General features: G+C 45.4%; 1 protein-coding gene across 3 annotated transcripts in view; it reads left to right on the top strand.

The window, feature by feature from the left end:
- The window catches only part of LOC119957194 (spectrin beta chain, non-erythrocytic 1-like), a 277,530-nt gene that overhangs the window by 71,349 nt on the left and 181,666 nt on the right, over positions 1-24,515 (top strand). For all 3 annotated transcript variants that reach the window (XM_038785009.1, XM_038785026.1, XM_038785016.1), the window contains 8 exons: positions 8,182-8,333; positions 9,726-9,899; positions 11,612-11,703; positions 11,874-11,954; positions 18,092-18,207; positions 19,803-19,915; positions 20,755-20,942; positions 23,926-24,043. In XM_038785009.1, the coding sequence (XP_038640937.1) occupies positions 8,182-8,333; positions 9,726-9,899; positions 11,612-11,703; positions 11,874-11,954; positions 18,092-18,207; positions 19,803-19,915; positions 20,755-20,942; positions 23,926-24,043 (1,034 nt within the window). The remainder of the gene's footprint in view (positions 1-8,181; positions 8,334-9,725; positions 9,900-11,611; positions 11,704-11,873; positions 11,955-18,091; positions 18,208-19,802; positions 19,916-20,754; positions 20,943-23,925; positions 24,044-24,515) is intronic.

The following is a 24,515-nucleotide window of genomic DNA, read 5'->3' as shown; positions in this document are numbered from 1 at the left end:
TTGTGAGAAAGTTTAAAATATAAAATATTTGAGAATGTTCCTTATGATTTCATTATCTATGACCAATCGCAGAAATCCATCCTGTGAAAAGTTGTATAAGATAGCAAATGATATGTTGAAATTAATCTAGAACAATGCTTCAAATTAAAATCTGTCCTTGAGACAATGGGGAGAGGTTAAAAATGACCAGCAACAAAGTTGAGACTAATATCGGGAAGATCTTTTCACGTGATCAGTGGTGGGTATCGAAGAAGTAACCCTAGAAATGCCGAGACAGCTGTTTCTTTATTGGAGGGATTATCGGTTAATTATGGATGAATGAGTTAGAATATGCTGAATGCACTGCCTCATTCTGTATCAACCTTCTGTTGAGCTTCATTGTGGCAGGTACTCGGACTATCATATTGTTCTGAAGTGGCCATTATTTCCCCAAATGTAAGCATTTGTAATATTTTCTTTAAAAGCCTCAAATGTACAATGAAGAGTGTTAGAATAGTCTAATGCTGGTCACTTGCGGGCGATGAATATTTTGCCATGTAACTTGCCAGCTTCTAGACCATGTTCTTTGACCCCCTAACCTCTGATAATTAGCTTGTGAAACCATGAAACACTTCCTCGACAGACCGTATGTGGACCTACACCACATTGACTGCAGCAGTTTGAGCAGGGAGCTCAGCACCAACTTCTCAAGGGTAATTAGGGATGAGCAACAAACACTGGCCTTGTCAGCAACACTCGCATCACATGAAAGACTGAATAAAAACAAAGGTGGATTCTCTTCTTTGGGGTAGAATTCCTATGGGACTGAGCTTCCATCAACTCCTCTGGACCTGTCCAAATCCAACTCATTTTCCTGGGTTTTCCATGCTTGTGGGACCCTGATGGAAATAAGCAATGAGGACCTTTTTAAGACAGAAGAAATAAGACATAGGAGCAGAAGTTTGCCATTTGGCCCATCAACTCTGCTCAACCATTTACTGAGATCATGACTAATCTAATAGTCCACTTTCCCGCCTTATTCCCAGAATCCTTGATTCTCTTACTGATTAAAAATCTGTCTATCTCAGTCTTGAACATACTTAATGGCCCAGTCTCTACAGCCTCTGTGGTAAAGTATTCCACAGATTCACTACCCTCCAAGAAGAAATTCTTTCTCATTCCTGTTTTAAATGGGTGACTCCTTAATCTGAGATTATGAATGAAAAATCGCTTATTGTCACGAGTAGGCTTCAATGAAGTTACTGTGAAAAGCCCCTAGTCGCCACATTCCGGCGCCTGTCCGGGGAGGCTAGTACCGGAATCGAACCGTGCTGCTGGCCTGCTTGGTCTGCTTTGAAAGCCAGCGATTTAGCCCAGTGAGCTAAACCAGCCCCTATGGACTCTGGTCCTAGACTCTCTCACAATGGGAAACAACTCCTTGTGGTGCAAAATGGCTAAGCTGAAATTGAGGGGTTCAGCTAATGGGTGACTGGGTGGGCCAGCCATACAAAATGGCATAGCCTTCGGCGGAACTGGAAGATCCCACCAATGGTGAGCCATCTCTGCTGTTGAAGAACACACTGTGGGGTAGGGGGGTGAAAAATCCCAGCCGATCTATTGTTTCTTTTTGCAATGCTGATCGAGGGACAAACAGTGGCTGGGACACTGGGGATATCTCCCCTGTTCATCTTTGAAATCGCCCCGTGGGGTCCTAGACATCCACCTGAGCAAGTAGATGGGGCCTCAGTTCAATGTCAACATCCAAAAGATGGCACTCCTGGCAGTGCGCCACCACCTCAGTACTGCGTGGGCATGTCAGCCTTAAACATTGTGCTCATGACCTGGAGTGGAACTTGAATCCGGATCCTTGTGTTTTGGAGATGAGAGCTTTCGTAATGCATATTTTTTATTTTGAAGTTTGTTCTCATGATCCAAAACTGGGCGAAGTGTACAAAGTTGGAATATGTGCTGCATCAACACCTCCACCACCAGATCCTTCCCAGAGAGCATCACTAAAAATGAACACCCTCTGGTTCCTCTTTTTTTTCTGGAAAGCTGTATTTGAAATGAGTGGTTGAGGTTGGATAGTCATCTCTGGAGCTTTTTAGTCAAATGTGTGATCAAGCTGAGGAAGTAATTAAAATTTGACGTGGGCGCATGGTGATGGTTATAAGTGTTTCAGCGAGCAGAATTATTCCTTTTTATATATCCACCAGTCTCTTATTGCATACTCAGCCCAACAATAGTGGCACCATATAATGAAGGGAACCTTGCTGGCTAATCAGAATGCTGCAGCAATTGTAATTGTGGGACAGCTATTGGGAGATGTGCACACATACACTCATTTTCTAACCAGAATATTGGTTTGTAATGTTAAGAACTACAGGGATTATGTGAGATTTCTTAGTATTTTATATTACTGCTGCTTTCAGCTTTTGATTGTTTGCTGTGTGTCCCTTGAGTAGTACAGTAAATTCGCTAAGCATATTTAAATATAGAAATCGATCAAAAAGCTTTTGCAGGCCCATTCCAAAAAGGTGATTTGCTGAAAAATAATATCTGGAATTTAACTAGGCTCACTCACCCATCGTTGGCTTGTTTGCAATTTTGGTGATTATTTAGACATCCAGCATTTTGATGTTGGCTGGGTTTCCAAGTGTTTTTTCAAGTACCTTGTCTACTTTCAGCGACTGCACCTCCATCATCTGCCTTTTTTCTGTCTGTGTCATATTGCCACATCTTTCAAACTGCACTGTGTTTGAGACATGGCTTAAAAGTATTGTCCATCTTCATACATAAAAGGAAGTCACTAAATTGGTAGCCGTTCACAGGGAATTGCCTAGAATCGCTTACCGTCACCACACTGGTCACCAGCTACAACATCACACATTCTCCTGATTGTTATTTGTTGCTTCTTTTACCCACTTTCATTGTAACTTTGAATCTCTAATTAGTAGGAGCAGCAAGCCTTCGGCTTAATGGTAATGTTCCTGTTTCTGAGTCAGAAGGTGGATGGTGTAAATCCTGACCTTTCCTATGAGTGGAGAGATCAAAGTTCTGAATTTCATGTTGACATCCAGTGGGCGACTCTGTATGGAGCATGAAAGTGGGTGCACGTCCATCACGCTGAACTGGTTACACAGGTTGTGAGAGACCATAAATCCCTCCAGCTGTATGGGACAAACCTTCCTATTGCTGATAAAAAGATGGTTACATCTATGGAAAAAGCTTGTATTTCCAACTGCCACCAAGTTCATCTGACTGAAGCATTTTATCATGTGTTATGGGAAGTGTGAAAATATACACAAACAACAAATATATAATCACAAGGATTCGTATGTGCATCTTGCCTCAAAGAAATTGAATCATTTTGTAGCCAGACACAAAACAAAAAGGTATTTATCACACAATGTTATTTAAGTAAATGACCATAGATGGTGTGCAGTTGATCAGTTGGGGATAGAGGGCTCACAATGGTTAACTGTCTGAAGTAAGAGCTGTGTAGAAAGAACAGCACAGTTTAGTTTGATGCTCTTTCAAAATTTAGGTTCCTTTTTTTTAAACCAGGGAATGGAGAAGTGTTTCTTAAATGGGGCATTGTCCTCCTACTGAAATCATCATAGGATTTACAGTGCAGAAGGAGGCCATTCGGCCCATAGAGTCTGCACCGGCTCCTGGAAAGAGCACCCTACCCAAGGTTAACACCTCCACCCTATCCCCATAACCCAGTAACCCCACCCAACACTACGGGCAATTTTGGACACTAAGGGCAATTTATCATGTCCAATCCACCTAACTTGCACATCTTTGGACTGTGGGAGGAAACCGGAGCACCCGGAGGAAACCCACGCACACACGGGGAGGATGTGCAGACTCCGCACAGACAGTGACCCAAGCCGGAATCGAACCTGGGACGCCCTGGAGCTGTGATGCGATTGTGCTACCCACAATGCTACCGTGCTGCCCTCAAAATGAAAATCGCTTATTGTCACGAGTAGGCTTCAAATTAAGTTACTGTGAAAAGCCCCTAGTCACCACATTCTGGCGCCTGTCCGGGGAGGCTGTTACGGGAATCGAACCGTGCTGCTGGACTGCATAGTCTGCTTTCAAAGCCAGCGATTTAGCCTGCTATATCAGTCCATTTCAGTATCATCAGCCAACACACTTTGTGAGGAGTACACACAAACTGCTATTTTATGTTCTATCCTGTTATATTATCATTGGTGGTTAAAGAGCGATATTCATTTTTACCCGTGTATTTTGGCTCTGTCATAAAAAGAACCTGCTTGACTTGCTGCTTTCCCATATCAGGAAGGCAGTGTCTTATTGATAATGCCTTGTTTCTTTGTATTGGTGCAGAGTTGTCTGTATTTGTAGCTCTGAGTGTCTGGACTGCACAGGTGATTAGACTGGAGACTGACTCCATGGTCACAGTTGATGTTGCCTCTGTGAGCAGCATCTAATTGGTTATGTCATGCTTAAACATAAATTTAGGTAGCGCCTGGAAAATATTGATGTGAAATGGGGAGTCAGGCAGCTGACCAAGCTGTTAAGAAAATAGGTTGTGTCTGATATCAACAAATGCTCCCGAATTGTGACCTCTGTATTGTTAGTCCTGTATTATAAACACTTGGCTACTGTATCTGCACCATTCAGAACTATATGTCCCACTGGAAGCTTCCCTTCATAATCTTTAAGTCCCTGTGGTTTTCTACATTCCAATATTTCACTCTCCTTGAACATGGATGTTGGGCGATGACCTCCATAACCAGCAAAATCCATCTCCGGGCCACCAGGGAAGCAAAGGCCAAAATGTCCCCCCCCCCCCCTCCCGGACTCCTGGATCTTTCGACACTCCAAATATTGCCATCTCTGGATTCGGAGTCACCCTATGATCATTTTCACATAGAATTATCAAATAATCAGGTAATTGCAATTATCTGGAAGCAATGATCCTCACAATATGTAATTTGCGCGATTGCCCCAATAAATGAAAGGAAGGCTAGCTCAAATATTTCTGAAGTAAAATATACACATTCAGCTTGGTTCCTGACGGGCATACTGATACCTATACACACACTTCTTGATTTATTACCTACACAGACTGATTCACTGCATCATTAATTGATCCAGTGCTCACCAATTGCTACATCAACAACTGCAAAACCTATAATAAGTTCTTGATTACAAAGAAAGTTTACTGGAACAAAACCTTGTTCATATGTGAGTGCATATATTACATGGAGATATACTGGGCTGGATTTTGCTTTGCTTAGCAGCCCAACCCCAGATGAATGTAGGGCGGTGGAGGGAAAATGGGCTGGGGTATCTTATTGTTAAATCTTTGTCCCAGTTCAGCCCCAGTTTCTCCCTCCCTTCTTTCCTACCTCCCTCCACGGCTCACTCTTGCAGTGGTGTCCTGCTGCGTTGTGATGAGGAGTGGAACTCCCTTGACATGGCATGTCCGCGCCTACCTTTGCCTTGCACAACAGGAGCAGCAAGGCGAAAGGCAATTCCATTGGAGAAGGGAGAACACCTATCTTTGGCAATCATTTCATCAACTCTTTCCTCTACTCTGGAACTGCCTCCCCCGACTTGGATCTCATTGCTTCCTAACATGCTTAACCTGAATACTGAACTTGGTCTCACTTCCCATGCCTCATCACACTTGTCATTGTAAAATAGTAAATATTTGTCTTATCCTCAGAAAGGAAAGCCTCGCAGTTCCATGGATATGATTCTTCCACAATCGCAGGACTTTCCAAAAAGCTTTAAGGGGACAATGTAGTACTTTGGCCGTGTAGTCATTTTTATCATTTGAGCAATAGCAAAAGTGACTTGTTAGTCTTTTGTTTTTAGTATTAGGGATTCATTGTTTCTTTAATAAATATAATGTACCATTAATAAGTTGGCCAGGAAACTGGCATGGGCTGCCAGTAGAATAAAATCAGTAGATGTTCTTTGAACACTTATAAAAACTTAAATATAGAATAAAATATGACTTGGTATTAGTCACCAGTGTCTATCTCATGAGTACTTATTGAGAACTTTGACTTAGCTACAAATATCAGAGCCTATTGGACTATCGCTTCACATATACAATTGATGTTGCATTATGAAATATGTACTGTATTATTTATTTTTAGAAGCATTTTCTGGCAGGCAAGCTGTTCAATGGTAAACCTGACCGATGTTACACTCTAATGTGCAGTATTATGTAACTGTAATAAGTTTGTTTTGATTTCAGTTTACTGGCAATAACTTGCTGATGTTAATCTTTATAGAGTATGGTCTTTGGTTTTACATAAATATTGTAATAATCCTCCTAGAGACTCGTAACTTTTAAAAATGAATTCCCAGTGACTGATGGAAATAAACCGATGGATAAGATTTTATATTTTAAGACTTTTTTTCTAAACAAAATCAACACACATCTTTCATCTTGTGGCAGAATCTAGAACTAGAGGATAACTGTTTAAAAATAAGGGGTTGCCCATTTAAGGCAGATATCAGGTTATTTTTTTCTCTAAGGCTTTGGAAAGGCGATTGAAAAATAATGTTTGGATATCATAAGACAGAGAAAGATAGATTCTTGCTAAGCAAGGGGATGAAAGGCCATTTGTTATAAGAAGGAATGTGGAGTTGAGGCCACAATCAAATCAACCATTATCTTATTGAATGGATGAACAGCCACCAAATGGCCTACTCCGGTTCTTAATTCGTATGTCTATAAATCAAACATTACTTAACAGGCAACTAATACATCCAAGTAAAGTAAAGGTATTTTCACATTAACTAACTAACCAAACTGTGATATGTCTTCCAACACTTTTTTCAATGTACGCTGCACTTCTGGCAGATATAGCATTAGAAAGATGAATCCTACATTCCTCCCAGCTTTTCAGCAGGCTCACTTCTCCCTGCCACGCAAGGTTGTAAATCAGTGCGCTTTGAAAGTTGGTCCACTCAGCATGAGCCTCACAGACCTGACTTCCACCATCAAGGCCCATCTCAGCGATTCACAGTCCTTAAACCTCCAAAAGTTCCATCTCTTTGGATGCCTTCCATTGCCGAGGAGAACTGATTCGTACTGACATCCTGCTTCCACGCAGAATTATGTTCCTCATCTCTTTCTCTCTGCCTGTGTCTTCTAAAAGAAGCTGCCCTTTTACTGTGCTGAGGTGTGAAAACTGTCATTTGTTTTTTAAAATAAATTTTTACCAATTGAGGGGCCATTTAGCGTGGCCAATCCACCTTACTTGCACATTTTTGGGTTGTGGGGGCGAAATCCACACAAACACGGGGTGAATGTGCAGACTTCACAAGTGACACAGAGCCCGGATTGAACCTGGGACCTCAGTGCCGTGAGGCAGCAGTGCTAGCCACCATGCTGCCCTTTGTTTTTCTGTAGATTTTGTTTATTTTCTTTGGCAACCAGATCACATGGGCCTGTGTCCAGGAAGGTTATGACCACCATCCGTGCTATCCAGAAAAATCTGTTTCATCTCTAGTTAAAAGAGACATTTTCAAACATACCCATCTTGCGAAGTCCCACATTCTTAACACTATCAATACAGATATCCATTGCTTCCTGGGGTTAACCTGACTAAGAGGCAAGCAGGTGGCTGGTTCATTGACCTTGTCTGGTGCTCTCTGAACATCTAATATCCCCCCCCCCCCCTTCTCAATGTGGAAGCATTTATTCCATGAGTGGCATGGCTGTGATCAGGAACTCCATATATAAGGAACCATTGGCACAAGCTGGCATAGTTTGCATTGTACAGCCAAGGACTCCAATCTTCGTCAGAGCAATAAAGCCTACTTTATAATTCAGGATCTCCACAATATTTTAACTGTTGCATTACCACCCCAAAGTCTTCAATGTTGCCCACCCTCATACCTCCACTATTCCATCACCAAAAGTGAAATTCTGTTGCAGTCACTAAGTTAATGGGCTGTTTTACCAATGACCCCCCACTTTGTTATTTCAACCAGGCAAGGGCATTACAGAAAGGGAATTGATTGGAAATAATTTCAGTCTTCAACAGGAGCATGACTTGCATTTGAAACATTTGTTAGTACTGTCAGTGCTAAGTAGTGCAAGCTGCCACCCGTCACCAGTCAAAACTTTCAAGTGCTGAAGTGTAAAGTGTAAAATATTGAGGCAGCATACAGTGAATTGATTAATGAATTGTTTTACAGATGAACGTGAAGTTGTGCAGAAGAAAACATTTACAAAATGGGTGAACTCTCACTTGGCACGCGTAACCTGCCGCATTACAGATCTGTACACTGACCTTCGCGATGGACGTATGCTGATTAAGCTGTTGGAAATTCTCTCAGGGGAGCACCTGGTATGTTGCATAGTTTGTTAGAATTCAGTGGTTTTAGCTGCCTTGGGTGTTGATGGCCGCTTTCAACATCTAGATAATTAAGTTCAGAATATTCGGAGAGCATTTATAACCTCTGCACTTCTTGCTTTCCAATCTTTCTGAAAATGAAAAACATTTCATACAACATTGCTTCAAAAATGTTCAAATCCTGTATGAAATTATCAGTGGAGAGCACTTGTTTCATAATTAATATAAAGGCTGCGCTCTCAAATTTCCGATTTAATTATTGGATAGAAATGTATGGGGTCATGCACTGAAACTTTTTTTTGCACTTATTTTGTGCTCAATGATATTTCACTTTTCCGTTTCCTTCATCTTTATTGAAAACAACCAGTGCCCCATAACAAAAATACTTGACCCAGTTGTTTAAAGGGATGCAAGTAGAGTGCATGGGGTATGAGATGATAAACCTGATGAGGCTAGACATGCAGAGATCCTGCTGAATTAAAGTTTATATTTTCTTGCGTTTTCCACCCAGCAGCTAGCCATATTGACAAACATGATTGGCTAGCATGTGGCAAAATGAGCCTTGCAAGAGAGGGATAAAAAATATAATCCAGGACTGGAGAGGAAGGAGGTTTCCATTTCCAGTTGGGTGAGTGAGAGCAGTCACAATCAGCTGAGAGGCAGGTGAAAGGCATCTTTGGAGCACTCATGCTTCCTCTTAGGCCCACAAGGAGTGCTGCAAAATGCACTTAACCTTTTTGAGCTGGCAGCTACCAGGTCCCTTTCGTTGCCAGCATACCTGAGCTGTGGAAAACCCAACCGGCTTCCAAATGCATTGTGACAGGCTGATTTTAAAAAAAAATGTTAATGACGGAACTACAGCAATTGTACGCTTGAAACACGGCACCAGCGCTATGAGCACATGCATGATGGGTTAACCCTTATGGGAGGATGGGAAGGTTTATATTAAAGCTATTTTATCCATCTTGGGTACCCAGTGTCAGTCTAAAATGCTCCTAGATCAAGTATAGTGTAGACTGTTTTGTGAACTATTCTGCCACATCCATAAATAAAACATCCCAAGAATATCCATCCATAAGCCATATATCTTTAAATGAGTTTGCAACTGTAGTTCCATGCCATGCTGAATTATTGCCAGTTTGGGACCATCAACACATGCCTACTCAGATCTGGGTTGAAAATGCTTGGGCATGCTTGATGCAGGGACCTGCGCTCAAGAAGGAAAGTAGAATTCACACCTCCTTCCCAGAGGTGAAAGGTCAGCATATTTTTCCTGCATTAACTGCTTGTGTTTCATTAACTTCTATTAAGTGTCACACATTCTATGTTCATTTTATCGTGTATTTCTCTTTTAGCTGAAACTCATGTTGTTATCTCTCCGATCAGCCAAAACCAACCAAAGGTCGGATGCGGATACATTGTTTGGAAAATGTAGACAAGGCTCTTCAGTTTCTGAAGGAACAGAAAGTACACCTGGAAAATATGGGGTCACACGACATTGTTGACGGGAGCCATAGACTTACGCTAGGTCTCATCTGGACCATCATTCTTCGTTTCCAGGTCAGTGGCAATTCAGAAGAAATGTCCAGTCTCGCTGAAAGTGAATGGAATTTTGGCTGGACTGCTGAATCTCCCATGGTGGGTCCCACCATGATGGGCTGGAAAATCCCACCTGTAGGCTTAGTCCGTCCACACGGTAGGATTTTTGATTGTCCTAGATTCGGGGGAGTCGACCAATATCGGTGGTTCATTTCCCGAGCTCTGCTGCTGGCAACTTGGGTAAACATTTTGCTGTAACACAGTTCATGCAGATCAGTTTTTCTCCACGCCCACTGATAATCATAGAATCCGTACAGTACAGAAGGAGGCCATTCGTCCCATCAGGTCTGCACTGACCGTTGGAAAGACTACCCTACACAGACCCAATTCCTTTTACCTGTAACCACACCAATCCTTTGGACATTTGGGAGCAATTTTATCATGGACAATCCACCTAACACGCACACCTTTTGACTGTGGGAGGAAACCGGAGCACCTGGAAGAAGCCCACACAGACACAGGAAAAAAGTGCAAACTCCACATAGATAGTCACCTGAGGTTGGAATTGAACCCAGGTGCCTTGCGCTGTGAGGGAGCATTGTGCCACAATGCCGCCTTGACGCACTTTTACATTTACCTAATTGTCGCACACCTGAAGATTTGTAGTGGAGGGAGCTACTGCCAGCACTCCATTTGGCATAGCATCATCTACATGTCTTAGTCATTTAACCTCATTGTGACTTTCACCCACCCTCCCCTTTCACTTGCTTTAAACCTGCCAAATTTCTAACTTTTCCCAGTTCTGAGGAAGGTTCATCAGCCTGAAACATTGGGTGGGATTTTCCAGCCCTTCCTGCGGCAGGATCTTCCAGTCCTGCCCAATGATACTCACCGGAAATGATGTTGCAAGTCTTAAAGTGGGAAACAGAGAGAGAGGAACCACCATGTCAGAGATACCACACAGCAAAAAGGCTCTGTTGTTTTAAATCTCCCTAGTATCACTCCTCCAAATCGCAATATAAAAAAACTGGCAGCGAGGACTATGAACGTACGCTGGATAGCATCCCGGGAAGAAGACAGTTACAAAGAAAGTTAGAGAGGAAAACCTTCCACCCAGCATGACACATACTTCAGAGAACTACTGGGCTAGATGGACGTGAGCAAAGAAAATCTGCCGGCAGAACGTAGGAGCATAGGAACAGGAGTCATCCATGCAGCTCCTCTCGCCTGCTCTGCCATTCAGTGAGATTATAGCTGATCTGTGACCTAACTCCATATACCTGCCTTTGGCCCAAATCCCTTAATATCTTTGCTTAACAGAAGTATATCTATCTCTGATTTAATATCAACAACTAATCTAGCATCAATTGCCATTTATTGAAGAGTTCCAAACATTTACCACCTTTTGTGTGAATAAGTGCTTCTTAACATCTCTCCTGAATGGTCTGGTCCTAATTTTTAGACTATGCCCCTAGTTCTAGAATCTCCAAATAGTGGAAACACTTTACCTTTATTTACCCGTTCATTTCCTGTTAGAATCTTGAAGACTTTGATCAAATCACCCCTTAACTTTCGAAGTTCCAGAGAAAACAGACCTAATTTGTGTAACCTCTCCTTGTAACTTAAACCCCTGAAGGTTTTGTTCTTGTTGACGAGAGAGCTCTTTACGAGAGCTTGTTGGTGAGTTACTTCAAATATTTTGAAATGATCACCCTATCAATCTATTGTCTCAGATCCAGGATATCACCGTGGAGACACATGACAGCCGGGAGACGCGGTCAGCAAAGGACGCTCTTCTCCTTTGGTGCCAGATGAAAACAGCAGGGTGAGTCACTCTTACTCATCCTTTCTCGTTTATTTCATCTTTAATCCTGTTAATGCAAACAATTGTTTGAAAGCATGTTCTCTAAACTTTTGTGAAAGCTGTGAAGTTCCTTTTAAAAAAATATATATATATTTTTAAAACAAAGGCATTCCCCCTTTTTCATTGCCTAGGTATCCCAATGTAAACATCCGAAACTTCACATCAAGCTGGAAAGATGGGATGGCATTTAATGCCCTGATCCACAAACACAGGTAATGTGTCAGCAGGGTGTGGAAACGTTAAGTGTAGTCATGGAGGAAATGTACCAGTTGTTAGAGAGCACCACACATGAGAAATCAGTTCAGAAAATGTTAGCAGAATTAAGGCAAGCTCACTGGGAAGCAAAGGAAGTTGAAGCGGGCATAGTAAGGCTTTGGTCACAGTGGATGGTATTGAATGGAGGGGACAACCTTTTGAATTAAGTACCTGATGTGCCATCAATTAACATAAGATGAGTAGTGAATGAAACTGTGGCTTTAATAAGCTAAACAAAAAGCCTCCTGGCCACTGATCCCGAACTGGGGCAGGCTGGAGGTCAGCCACCTTTTATACCGAGCCCAAGGGGAGGTGGAGCCATCAGGCATTGGTTTACCACAATACATGTAGTACAGTAACAATTTACCACGCTACATATAATACATTAACAGTGGTTTACCACATTCACCCCCTGTTAACTAAAGAGTCCAGCGGGGGTGAAGTGGACTTAAAGGTCGAGTCTGTCGGGGGCTTTGACCTTCTGCCGTGATCGCTTCAGTGCCGGCTGTGGTGTGTGCACTGGTGTCGAGACCTACGCGTCCGGGAGTGTGTTATCTTCTCCACCCAGTAGTTGAGTCGGTGGAGGGGGGGGGGGGGGGGGGGGGGGGGTGGCGGTGGTGATGGTCGCCAGTGGGCCTGCGGGTGCCAAATCTTGCATTAGCCGGGTAGTGGTGGAGGGAGACGGTATAGGGTCGGGGTTGGTGGTGATGGTCGCTGGTGAACCTGCAGGTGCCAAATCCCGGAGGGAGACTGTGTCCTGCCGCCCGTCATGGTGTGCCACGTAGGCATATTGTGGGTTTGCATGGAGGAGCAGAACCTTCTCGACGAGGGTATCCGATTTATGACTCCTCGCATGCTTCCGGAGAAGGACGGGCCCTGGAACTGTCAGCCAGGACGGGAGCGAGACCCCTGAGGTGGACTTCCTGGGGAAGGCAAACATATGTTCGTGAGGGGTCTCATTGGTGGCAGTGCACAGGAGCGACCGGATGGAATGGAGCGCATCGGGAAGGACCTCCTGCCAGCGAGAGACTGGGAGACATCTAGACCGTAGGGCCAGAAGGACGGCCTTCGAGACCGTCGCGTTCTCCCTCTCCACCTCTCCGTTTCCCGGGGGATTGTAGCTGGTCGTCCTGCTTGAGGCAATGCCCTTGTTAAGCAGGAACTGACGCAACTTGTTGCTCATGAAGGAGGAACCCCGATTGCTATGGCAGAAGTCATGTCAGGGCATGGGATGGCAAAGGGGAATCATGAGTACTTGTCAACAACGTTGAGGAAGTATACGTTGCGATCAGTGAAGGGGAGGGACACTTTGAAGTTGATACTGAGGCGCTCAAAAGGGGTGGGAGGCCTTTACCAGGTGTGCTCTGACAGGCCGATAGAAGTGCGGTTTGCACTCTGCGCAGATCTGGCAGTCTCTGGTTGTGGTCCTGACCTCTTCGAAGGAGTAAGGCAGGTTGCGAGCTGTGATAAAATGAAAAAAAACGGGTGACCCCTGTGGTAGTCACCACTGTTTGTATATATGAAGTCATACGGTAAGGCTCGTGTACTACAGGTACGGGGGCAGATCCCTTCCTGCTGGCTCTGCCCAGTATGCGGAGTATAAATGTGTGTGCACACCGAGCTGCAGCCATTTCAGCAGCAGCTGCAGGAGGCAACACATCTCTGCTTAATAAAGCCTCGGTTACTCTCTACTCTTGTCTCGTCGGAATTGATAGTGTATCAATTTATTAAGCAGAGATTTTACAGCGATAGACCTCTGCAACAAGCCAGATTGCCTGCAGCTTCACCCTCAAGCAGACAACGCCACGTCGGCCTTCACCCACTGGCAAGCTTGCTTTGAAGCCTACATCGGATCTGCGATGGAACAACCCTCAGAAGCACAGAAACTCCAGATCATGTATACACGGCTGAGCTCCGATATCTTTCCCCTCATCCATGACGCACCCACCTACGCTGAGGCCATGACGCTTCTGAAAGAGAACTGCACCCAGCCGACCTACAAACTCTACGCCAGGCACCTCCTGTCCACACGGCAACAACTCCCCGGTGAGTCCTTGGAAGATTTCTGGTGTGTCCTGCACGCCCTGGCGAGGGACTGCGACTGCCAGGCAGTTTCGGCCGTTGAAAATTCCGAACTCCTAATCAGGGATGCTTTTGTTACGGGCATAGGGTTGGCGTACATCTGCCTGCGCCTCTCAGAAGGGGCTACCCTCGACCTCGCGGCGACCAAGAAACTTGGTAGCCTCCGGTAATGTACAAGCGTATGCCCCCGACCGCATGATGCCCCCCTCCTGGACATCGTTCACCCCACCAGCGACCGCCCCCAGCCAATCCCAGGCCTGCGCCGCGCGGCAACCAGCCAACCCCGGGGGGCCCCAAGTGCTATTTCTGCGGACAGACAAAACACCCCCGGCTACGCTACCCGGCGCAGAGCGCAATCTGCAAGGCCTGTGGGAAGAAAGGCCATTTTGCTGCTGTGTGCCAGGCCCGGTTGATCGCCGCTGTAACCAGGCCCATTGTTCCTGCACCCCCCCACATGCGACCCGTGGGTGCCGCCATTTTCGTCCCCGCAACCCACGTGCGGCCCGTGGGCGCCACCATCTTCCTCGCATCAGAACACGTGTGGCCCGTCGGCACCGCCATCTTCCTCGCATCAGAACACGTGTGGCCCGTGGGCGCTGCCATCTTCACCCCCCCAAATGAGACCTCGTGCGGCCTGTGGGCGGCGCCATCTTTCACGCCGCCCGCCATGTGCGCCCCGTGGGTGCCGCCATCTTCAGCGCCTCGGGTCCCCTGCTCGTCGGGCACCTCATCGGGCCACTCATCGCCTGCAACCGCCGCCGACCAGCCCGGGGCCTACCAACACCAGCTACAGCTCGCCTCCATCACAATCGACCAGTCCCGGCCGCACAACCTCGCAACCGTGTCGACGACATTGAAGGTCGATGGGCACAAGGCATTCTGCCTTCCTGACTCTGGGAGCAAGGAGAGCTTCATCCACCCCGATACGGTAAGGCGCTGCTCCCTCGTGATGCACCCCGTTACCCAACGAATCTCCCTAGCCTCCGGATCCCACTCCGTGGCGATCTGGGGGTACGGCACCGCCACCCTCACCATCCAGGGCGTTGAGTTCAGCGACTTCCGGCTCTACGTCCTCCCCAACCTCTGCGCTGCCTTTCTATTTGGCCTGGACTTCCAGTGCAACCTCCAAAGTCTAACTCTGAAATTTGGCGGGTCCCTACCACCCCTTACTGTATGCGGCCTCATGACCTTTAAGGTCGACCCACCTTCCCTGTTTGCAAACCTCACCCCGGATTGCAAACCCGTCGCCACCAGGAGCAGATGGTACAGTGCCAAGGACAGGACCTTCATCAGGTCTGAGGTCCAACTGCTGCTATGGGAAGGCATCATCAAGGCCAGCAACAGCTCCTGGAGAGCCCAAGTGGTAGTTGTAAAGATTGGAATGGGAAAGCACAGGATGGTCGTTAACTACAGTCAGACCATCAATCGGTACACGCAGCTCGACGTGTACCCCCTCCCTCGCATATCTAACATGGTCAATCAGATTGCACAGTACCGGGTCTTCTCGACAGTGGACCTGAAATCTGCCTACCACCAGCTCCCCATTCGCAAGGCAGACCGCCCAGACATTGCGTTCGAAGCAGATGGCTGCCTTTTCCACTTCCTTAGGGATCCCTCCGGCGTCACTAATGGGGTCTCGGTCTTCCAACGGGAGATGGACCGAATGGTTGACCGGTACGGACTGCGGGCCACCTTCCTGTACCTAGATAATGTCACCATCTGCGGCCATGACGCAAACCTCTGGCATCTCCTCCACACCGCTAAGCTCCTTAACCTCACAAACAATAAGGAGAAATGCGTTTTCCGCACAACCCGCCTAGCCATCCTTGGCTACATTGTGGAAAACGGAGTCCTAGGGCCCAGCTCTGACCGCATGCGCCCCCTCCTGGAACTTCCCCTCCCCCACTGCCCCAAGGCCTTGAAGAGAGGCCTGGGGCTCTTCTATAATGCCCAGTGGGTCCCCAATTATGCGGACAAGGCCCGTCCACTCATTAAATCCACCATTTCCCCCTGATGGCTGAAGCCCGCCTGGCCTTCAACCGCATCAAGGTAGATATCCCTTATGGGATGTGGGCATCACTGGCAAGTCCAGGATTTGATGTCCGTCCCTAATTGCCTTTGAACTGAGTGACGTGCTGGGCCATTTCACAGAGTCCACGGCATTGCTGTGGATTCGGAGTCACATACAGGCCAGATTGGGTAAGGATGGCAGATTTCCTTTCCTAAAGGACATTGGTGAATCAGATGTTTTTTTTCTTTACAACAAATAAAAGTTTCATTCTCTCTATTACTGAGGCAAGCTTTTTTAATTGAATATAGATTCCACCAGCTGATGGTGGGATTTGAAACCTTGTCCCCAGAGCATCACCCGGGTTACTGGATTACTAGTCCAGTGACAATACCACTACACCACTATAACCCCATGGACCTTCTGTGGACATACTTGGGGTGGTGACGGAAATGGGACTGAGAGACCCATCACCTTCCTGCCCAATTAAAGTACTTGGAGGTGTTTTGAGATAGTCAAGAACAGCTCGCGTAGATTCATTAAAAACAAATGATGCTCACCAAATCTAAGACCTTCTGAAGAAAAGATGAACTGTGCAGATAAGGAAGATGTAGGACTTGGTTTAATGGAAAAAAAAAAAAGTCCCCTTGTGGGCACGATTAGCCGGGTGCTTCCCGGTACTTGCAGCGCTGTGAACGACCCCACTATTAAACAGGACTCGGCTTCTTTTTTGGGACCCTCTGAGGCCGCACTTAGACTTATTTCTAAATGGCGACCCGCTCTCTCGACCCTCCACTGTGGCTTCCGGACCCCCAAAACCTACCAATTAAGGGGTCCTCGGGCCCCCACCACACGCCAGCTCATTAGAGCAGGTCAACTCGTAAGAGCAGGGCATCCCTGGAATCGGGCAACCAGGCACATGAGCACGTTGTCACTGCCAACCTGGCACCATGGCTGGGCCAGCACAAGTGCTCATATACATACTCAAATGAGACTAACTACTCACTTGAACATGCAAATCTGGATCCCGCCCATTAAGGGCCCGATCTCGCGAGGCGTAACGAGCGATATTTAACCGCCTCGTTGCGCCACTGAGTCAGGCGCACAAAACCGGTAAATCGTGCCTGAAGTGTACTTAGATTTTTCAGAAGTTTTCTAACACCTCTCATAGAAAACCTGCTTCAAAACTGCCCAGAAGAAACAGTCTTTCCCCTATCACTGCGATTCATAATTTAAAAAAAAACCTCAGTTGAATCACTATTAATCTTCACTGGTTCAGAGTAAATAACCCCAGTAACTCGTATCTCCGGACAAATGCAGTTTTGATTTGACAAACTATGTTGTATGCCCACTTTGTTTTTTCTGTACACAGATTAGCTGGCAGCGGTCCAGCCAGTGCCTGGTACAAATTTACCAGAACCTCTTTATTCATGTAATGATTCCTCTATTAATAAAACCAAAAATGCTACTATTCTTTTTTGTGGCTTTACCTCTCTGCACCGAACAAGTTGTTTTGTTACAATGAAGCGGCAACACCGAAAAGATGGACCAAACCATCTCATTCTGTGCTGTAACCGGCCATGATTCCATGTGTGGTCAGAAACAAAATTTCTATTCATTTGCAAAATGTTTTTCTCGCGCTGGATTTTCATTTGTTCCTTTTCTAGGCCTGAGCAAAATGTTAATTGTTCATGTTTGAACATAATCTAATTTTGCCTGCTTTCATGTTTTTCAGTGCCAGTTTAGGATGTAAACCTGTTTGCAATTGGGTACTCTAATAACTATGCCAGTGACGTATATGGTTATTGGTTTAAGAAACTCACTCGTGATGGCACAAGATGAAAAAGCCCACCGAATAGGTTTAAAATGAAAATGGCTACATCTGAATTCAAATTCTGTTAACATTCTCACGTAGTTTTGAGTTCCTTAAACATTCAGCAAGCTGTTCATCATTGAAAAGTGTGGTGAATTGGACATATTTGAAATGTATTTCTCTTTCTTTAGGCCCGATCTGGTTGACTTTAACAAATTGAAACAGTCCAATGCCACGCACAACTTACAGCAGGCTTTTAACATTGCCGAGCAGCAGCTGGGTGTGACCAAACTGCTTGATCCTGAGGGTAAGTTTCAGCCAGGTGGTTTCAAGTAATTATATGTGTATATTATATATATATAAGCTTCAGAGATATTAATTATGGATCTAAATAACAGGAATGTGCCGAATGGATTAAAAAGATACGGGGCGGGATTTGCCGACCCCCCCGGGCCGGGTCGGAGAATCCCGGGGGGGCGGCGTGAATCCCGGCGTCCACCGACTTCTCCGGCACTGGAGATTCGGCGGGGGTGGTAATTGCGCCGCGCTGGTCAGCAGCCACTTGCAGCACCACCCCCCCCCCCCCCCCCCCCCCCCCCCCCCCCCCCCCCCCCCCCCCCCCCCCCCCCTCGGGCGATTCTCTGGCCCGCGATGGTCCGAATTCCCACTGGTTCTTTGCCAGTCCCGCCGGCGTATATCAGACCGGGTCCCTTACCGGCGGGACCTGGCGGCGTGGGCGGGCTCCCCGGTCCTGGGGGGCTGCGGGGTGTCCTGGCCAACGATCGGGCCCACAGATCCAGGGGCGGGCGTGTGCCGGGGGGGCACTCTTTTCCTAAGTGTTGGCCGTGTCAGCCTCCGCGATGGCCGACGCGTAGGTGTACCCCCCCCCCCCCCCCCCCCCCCCCCCCCCCGCGCATGCGCGGGGATGACATCAGCAGCCGCAGAGTCCCTTCGGTCCCGGCTGGCATGGCGCCAAAGCCCTTCCACACTGGCCGGCGGGGCACAAACCACTCTGGCGCTGGCCTAGCCCCTGAAGGTGCGGAGGATTCCGCACTTTTGGGGCGGGCCGATGCCGGAGTGGTTTACGCCACTCCTTTCCGCCAGGTATGGGAGAATCCTGCCCACGGTTTCCAATGCAATGTTCCCGACATCAAACAGAAACAAGGGGATCCAGATGTAGGGCACCAACATTGCACCCTTATTCTCTGACCTGCATTTCCTCACACAGCAGCACAGACTGCATTGCCGTTCTATGATGTCAACTATAATTTCGGACTTGTGTAAAAGTGATCGACTTTACAAGAATTTGTCTTAGTTAAATAATGTTTATTACCAGACTATCCTTTTGACTGGCATGTGACTACATTTGATTGCTATAGGTAAAACCTGTAGCCTGCAACCTTCAGTGTAGATTCTTGCTCGTAGCTGGCTTGCAATTCCTGTTGACTCGATCCCAAGCCAGTGATGTATGAAATTAGACACTAATACTTTATTTGTTAATAGATTTATTTATAGAATGCAGCATTATACATGTTTGTTTGCTTCCTACCTACTAACCCCGTGTCTCAGTAGTCTTTCTTTATAAGTGCTTTAGGTATTTAATTAAACAGTGCATGTTACCTGTGTATCTTAACATTATAATTAATATACCATTAACAGTTCTGACCTTTGGCATCATTCTGGTTGACTTTCTTTTGCCCCTAACCACAATGACTTATTTAATATATTTCAAGGGTATAATATTTTTGTCAGGCAAATGTTGTTTGACCAAGTTTAGATCAAAACGAGCTTTCGATTTCAAAAATGGCATTGTGTCAGGTATTATAAAAATGAATGTTCTCCTTTCCTTGGCAAAGAGCGATGCCTGATTAAGAAAGAATTCTTATTTTGTCCTCCTCACAGACGTATTTACAGAGAATCCGGATGAGAAGTCAATTATTACCTACGTGGTGGCATTTTACCATTACTTCTCTAAGATGAAAGCATTGGCAGTGGAGGGGAAAAGGATTGGGAAGGTTTGTGTTAAATAGAATTGACTCCCCTCGTCAACTCAACTTTCAAAAGGGATTGAATATATTATTGTAAAGCAAAAGATTGCAGGGTAGTTGTGAAAGACTTAGGATGTGGGCCGAATTGGACCGCTGTTTCAAAGAGCTGACAGAGGAACAGTGGGCAAAATGGTCTCCTTCTGTGCTGCAAGATTATTTGATGAATTTGAGTAAGTTTACCATTAGTTGCAATAAGTAATAATGTAGCACAGGTTTTGTCTGAATAGTTACAGGCGCAGTTATAAATTGACAATTTTTTCAGAGCTCAAAGACTGATCTCAAGGTCACCTTGCACTTCCCAAGTGAGGGTAGCAATAAGACAAGTATTCTGAGATCAGGTGTAGCAAAGAAATATTGCAGAGTAAGGCCCCCATCTGCACTATATCAACAATGTTCACTGGCCCAAGCGACTGTCTCCAAATTGCCTCTGTTCATCCCAATCATTGCAAGGAAAGAAGTAGCTTTGCAAAATTCTGGAATTTTGAAAATATTACTACTCCCTATTAGCCACCCCCTTTCTGCCTGAAGTCACCACTGCACATGGCCAACTTATTGTGGGCTCCAGGCTTGTGAGATTTGTGATTTCTTATTCCAGGTCCAAGGGCGGCTCACTCTTGGTTATGTTGTGTCCTTATTTTGAAAACCGTCCATTTTCTATGACTAAGAATGAGTGGGTCAGATCATCATCTCACAATCAGCCACCGAACAGCACGCTTTGTTTATGTGGATTAAAATGTTGCTGTTCCAGTATTTTAGAACATATTAAGAACTTGACATATCCTACAATGTACTATATCTTTATCCAGGTGTTAGACAATGCAATTGAAACCCAAAAAATGATCGACAAATATGAAGAATTAGCATCAGACTTGCTCACCTGGATTGAGCAAACCATTATTGTCCTCAACAGTCGGAAGTTTGCCAACTCATTGGCTGGAGTGCAACAACAACTGCAGGCCTTCAACACCTACCGTACGGTGGAGAAACCTTCCAAGTAAGCAGCAGAAGGAGGGTTGCTATGTGCTTTAGTGTCTGGTTGTAAATCATTAGATGATTTCTGTTCTCTGACTACCTTTGATGTTTTTAATTCTGCTATTGTCCCATGAAATGATTAAGTGCATGTTGTTTGGAAATGACCGGATGCCAGAGGTGATGACCAATTTAAGTAACTCCAAGATCTGGATAAACAACTCTCTCTTAAATCTGTGCAAAACAGGATGTCAGGGGGTATTCAACTGGGTGCCCAGATGGTCAGCTGGACTACGTGGGTTTCCATGAGTGTGAGAGTAGCAGATAATCTTGTAAAAACCTATACAAAATGATCATGCCAATTAACTCAATGCCACAAACCTGTACAGGCATGGACAATGTAGGAACATATGTTAGGAATGCACTATCGCTGAGCTGGACCATAATAATAGGGTGTCAACCCAAAGTCAAACAGCAAGTGTGGTGTAGTTTTGGTTGATATACTTGTCGTCATCATCAAATTGCTGGCAATCTGTGAGATTTGAGTGTGTGGCTTCCAGTGTGAAGTTAAGGTGAAATATATGAATGTTATGTATGAGTGGTGATTGATAGATATTGACGGTAGTGATGATGGAGTGTGGTGAATTGAGCAGTGCGTGAGTCTACTGGCGATGTCAGTAGGGTGCGACATCTGAAGACCAATTCACTGACCTTGACCACTCGACCGTTGCAGAACTTTGTCCAAGTCCTTGGGGCTTGACTCCTGGCATTGACATCTGATGCCTCTCATGAATGTGTATCTGGCTGGCCTTCTGGTTCCTTGGGGATCTAGGGCATCCCTCCTCCTCTCCACCTCCACCGAGGCCCTCCAGTGCAGCGTCCAAAGGTCTTGGAGCTCACACTGTCCTGCAGTTCATTGTTTCCCAGGTCAAAATAATTTCCTACCAGCTGCCAGCACTTTCTCCAATCACAATGTATCTAACCTATAAGCAGTTGATGCTAGCTTTAACTGGTGCAGGCTATCCATTGATCCCTCCTGCTCAGACATCCAGCCAATTTCCCATGTGTGCCTGCCCTCTGAAATCATTGAAATGAGCAGGCAGCTGAAATTGATGTGCTGCCTATATTGCAATCAAAGACCGTGGGTTAATTGTGCTTCTCAAACCCCATATCTGTGTTTTCTTTGGGATTGCGAGGGGGAGCAATCTAATTTGGCCCTGACTATCCTTTTGTGAACAGGATGGAAAACAAATTCGCCAGAATTACACGATTATGTAAATCAAGATACGATTTGGCTTTAAAAATAATAAAAATAGTGGGAATGGCCAACAGCAGTTTAGGAGCGAGAACCTTTGTGACTTTCATTGTGCAGTGGCTGCAAAACCATTCTATCTAGTTCACTTATGTGCTTTAGGAAAGGGAACTCGTCAACTCTATGTCGTAGATTCTTAACGCACTCAGGGTAACTATGGATAAATGCTGCTTTGTCAGTGTCGCCCACGTTTCAAGAACAAATAAGTTTAGAATCTTTTGAATGTCCAATCAGCTGTAGTCTTCAGCCTGGTGTTATTTTTAAAAAATAAATTTAGAGAACCCAATTAATTTTTTTCAATTTAAGGGGCAATTTAGCATGGCCAATCCACCTACCCTGTATATCTTTTGGGTTGTCGGGGCAAAACCCACGCAAACACGGGGCAAATGTGCAAGCTCCACACGGGCAGTGAACACCTGGTGTTATTTTTCATAAAAATTTAGAGTACCCAATTTTTTTTTTCCAAAGAAGGGGCAATTTACAGTGGCCAATCAACCTAACCTGCACATCTTTGAGTTTGTGGGGGTGGGCCCCACGCAGACATGGGGAGGATGTGGGGGTGGGCCCCACGCAGACATGGGGAGGATGTGCAAACCCCACACAGACAGTGACCTGCCGACAGGATCGGACCTGGGTTCTCAACGCCGTGAGACAGAAGTGCTAACCACTGCACCACCATGCCGCCCCTTTCAACCTGGTGTAATACATATCAATCTCAACTTTGTTGATTAAATTGTTAATGCCAACACGAGGTAGTTGACAGTGGAACTTTAAATATCTGTTATAATGGAGGGGACTTTCCTCTTTCCCCAGTCAGAAATGGAGCCTCCCCACATGATTACATTGTTGATTATATTGCCTTTCACCGCCTGCCTTCGTTTTTCCCAACTGCGCTCCTCTCGATTATTCTTGCAAGCAACAATAGCTGGAATTGTGAAAGCTGATCAATTGTTTTGCCTGCCACCTCATAACTTTCATCACGTAATCATTTGAGACTTCCAGCCAGCCATCGAATCTTCCACTGTTTTCGGGGAGCAAACTAAACATCCCCTCCAACACTGTCCCCTGTGGTCCTCCAGCAGCACAGGCGATTACTTTTCACAGTTTGTGCTCACCACCAGTGATCCTTGCGGCAATGCTAATCTCCATCATGCAGACAAGTTGAAAATCGGCACCCACCCGTCAGTGCAGAGCTGTGAGACCAGAATCTGTGTATGACCAGGTAAAGATTATTAACCAGTTGAACATATAAAAATATTTTTCCTCAGCAATCCAGCATTCTTGGGCTTTTGCAGCACTGGTTTATCTATTTCAAAACAGCACTTTTTCTCCGTGTACGGTTGAAAGGCAAGTCTGGTTCTGTGGAAGATCCAAGATTTAAATTGTAAATGTCTCCACTTCATAAATCTTGAATACTCAATCTTATCGGGGCCTAAAAATAGAGTTGAACAATAACAAGTCTTAACCAGCAGAGCTGGACAGCATTGCTTTGGCATCTTGCTGAAACAACGGATGAAATGCTTTTGCAAATTGTTGTGGTTCCCTTCTCTGTAGTACTATTATTGTTTATTTAGCAGCAGGCCACACCAGTTTCAGGACTCTTGTATCCTTGATGTTGATTTGTGACTGGTTTTCATGCCACAGTCTTTTTTTTTGAGTTACATCAAAAATAACTGACACAGCTGTCCTCTGGCAGGTTCCAGGAGAAGGGTAACCTCGAGGTGCTGCTGTTCTCCATCCAGAGCAGGATGAGAGCAAACAATCAGAGAGTGTATACACCACACGAGGGCAAGCTCATCTCGGATATCAACAGGGTAAGAGCTTTCCTCACTCGTCATTTCCATCAATCTATTTGAGAATGCAGATAAACCCAAGTGTCTTTAGCCATTTTAACTGTTAGTTGAATTTAATCCCTGTGCTATTCTCCTGGGTGACGTGACACTGCTAGTTACGGAGGCTCTTTGATGCAGCAGTACTGGAGAGCAGCTGAGGCTTGGCATTCATTTAAACAGGCATTCAGGGAGCGTTCATAGAAATGAGGAGTACATCATGTTCCTTTCTGTCTATAGTTTGCAGATACATGAATTGATTTCATTAAAAAATTCAGTTTTAAATTCCATAACTTTTGGTGCAATGTTTTTGAAACGGTTTCTGGAGAACGTACGCTGTGCAGGGTGAATTCCCTTTGATTTTCAGTCTGAAATGTTCTTAACGTTTTAATGGTGGACTTTGTACCTTTTCCTCCAATTTTGTTTAGCTCCTGTAGGATAATAGTTTGCATTTCTA

Source organism: Scyliorhinus canicula, chromosome 2, assembly GCF_902713615.1.
Source record: "Scyliorhinus canicula chromosome 2, sScyCan1.1, whole genome shotgun sequence".
Taxonomy (NCBI): domain Eukaryota; kingdom Metazoa; phylum Chordata; class Chondrichthyes; order Carcharhiniformes; family Scyliorhinidae; genus Scyliorhinus; species Scyliorhinus canicula.
The sequence above is the reverse complement of the archived record's forward strand: the minus strand, read 5'-3'. Positions and strand labels throughout refer to the sequence as shown.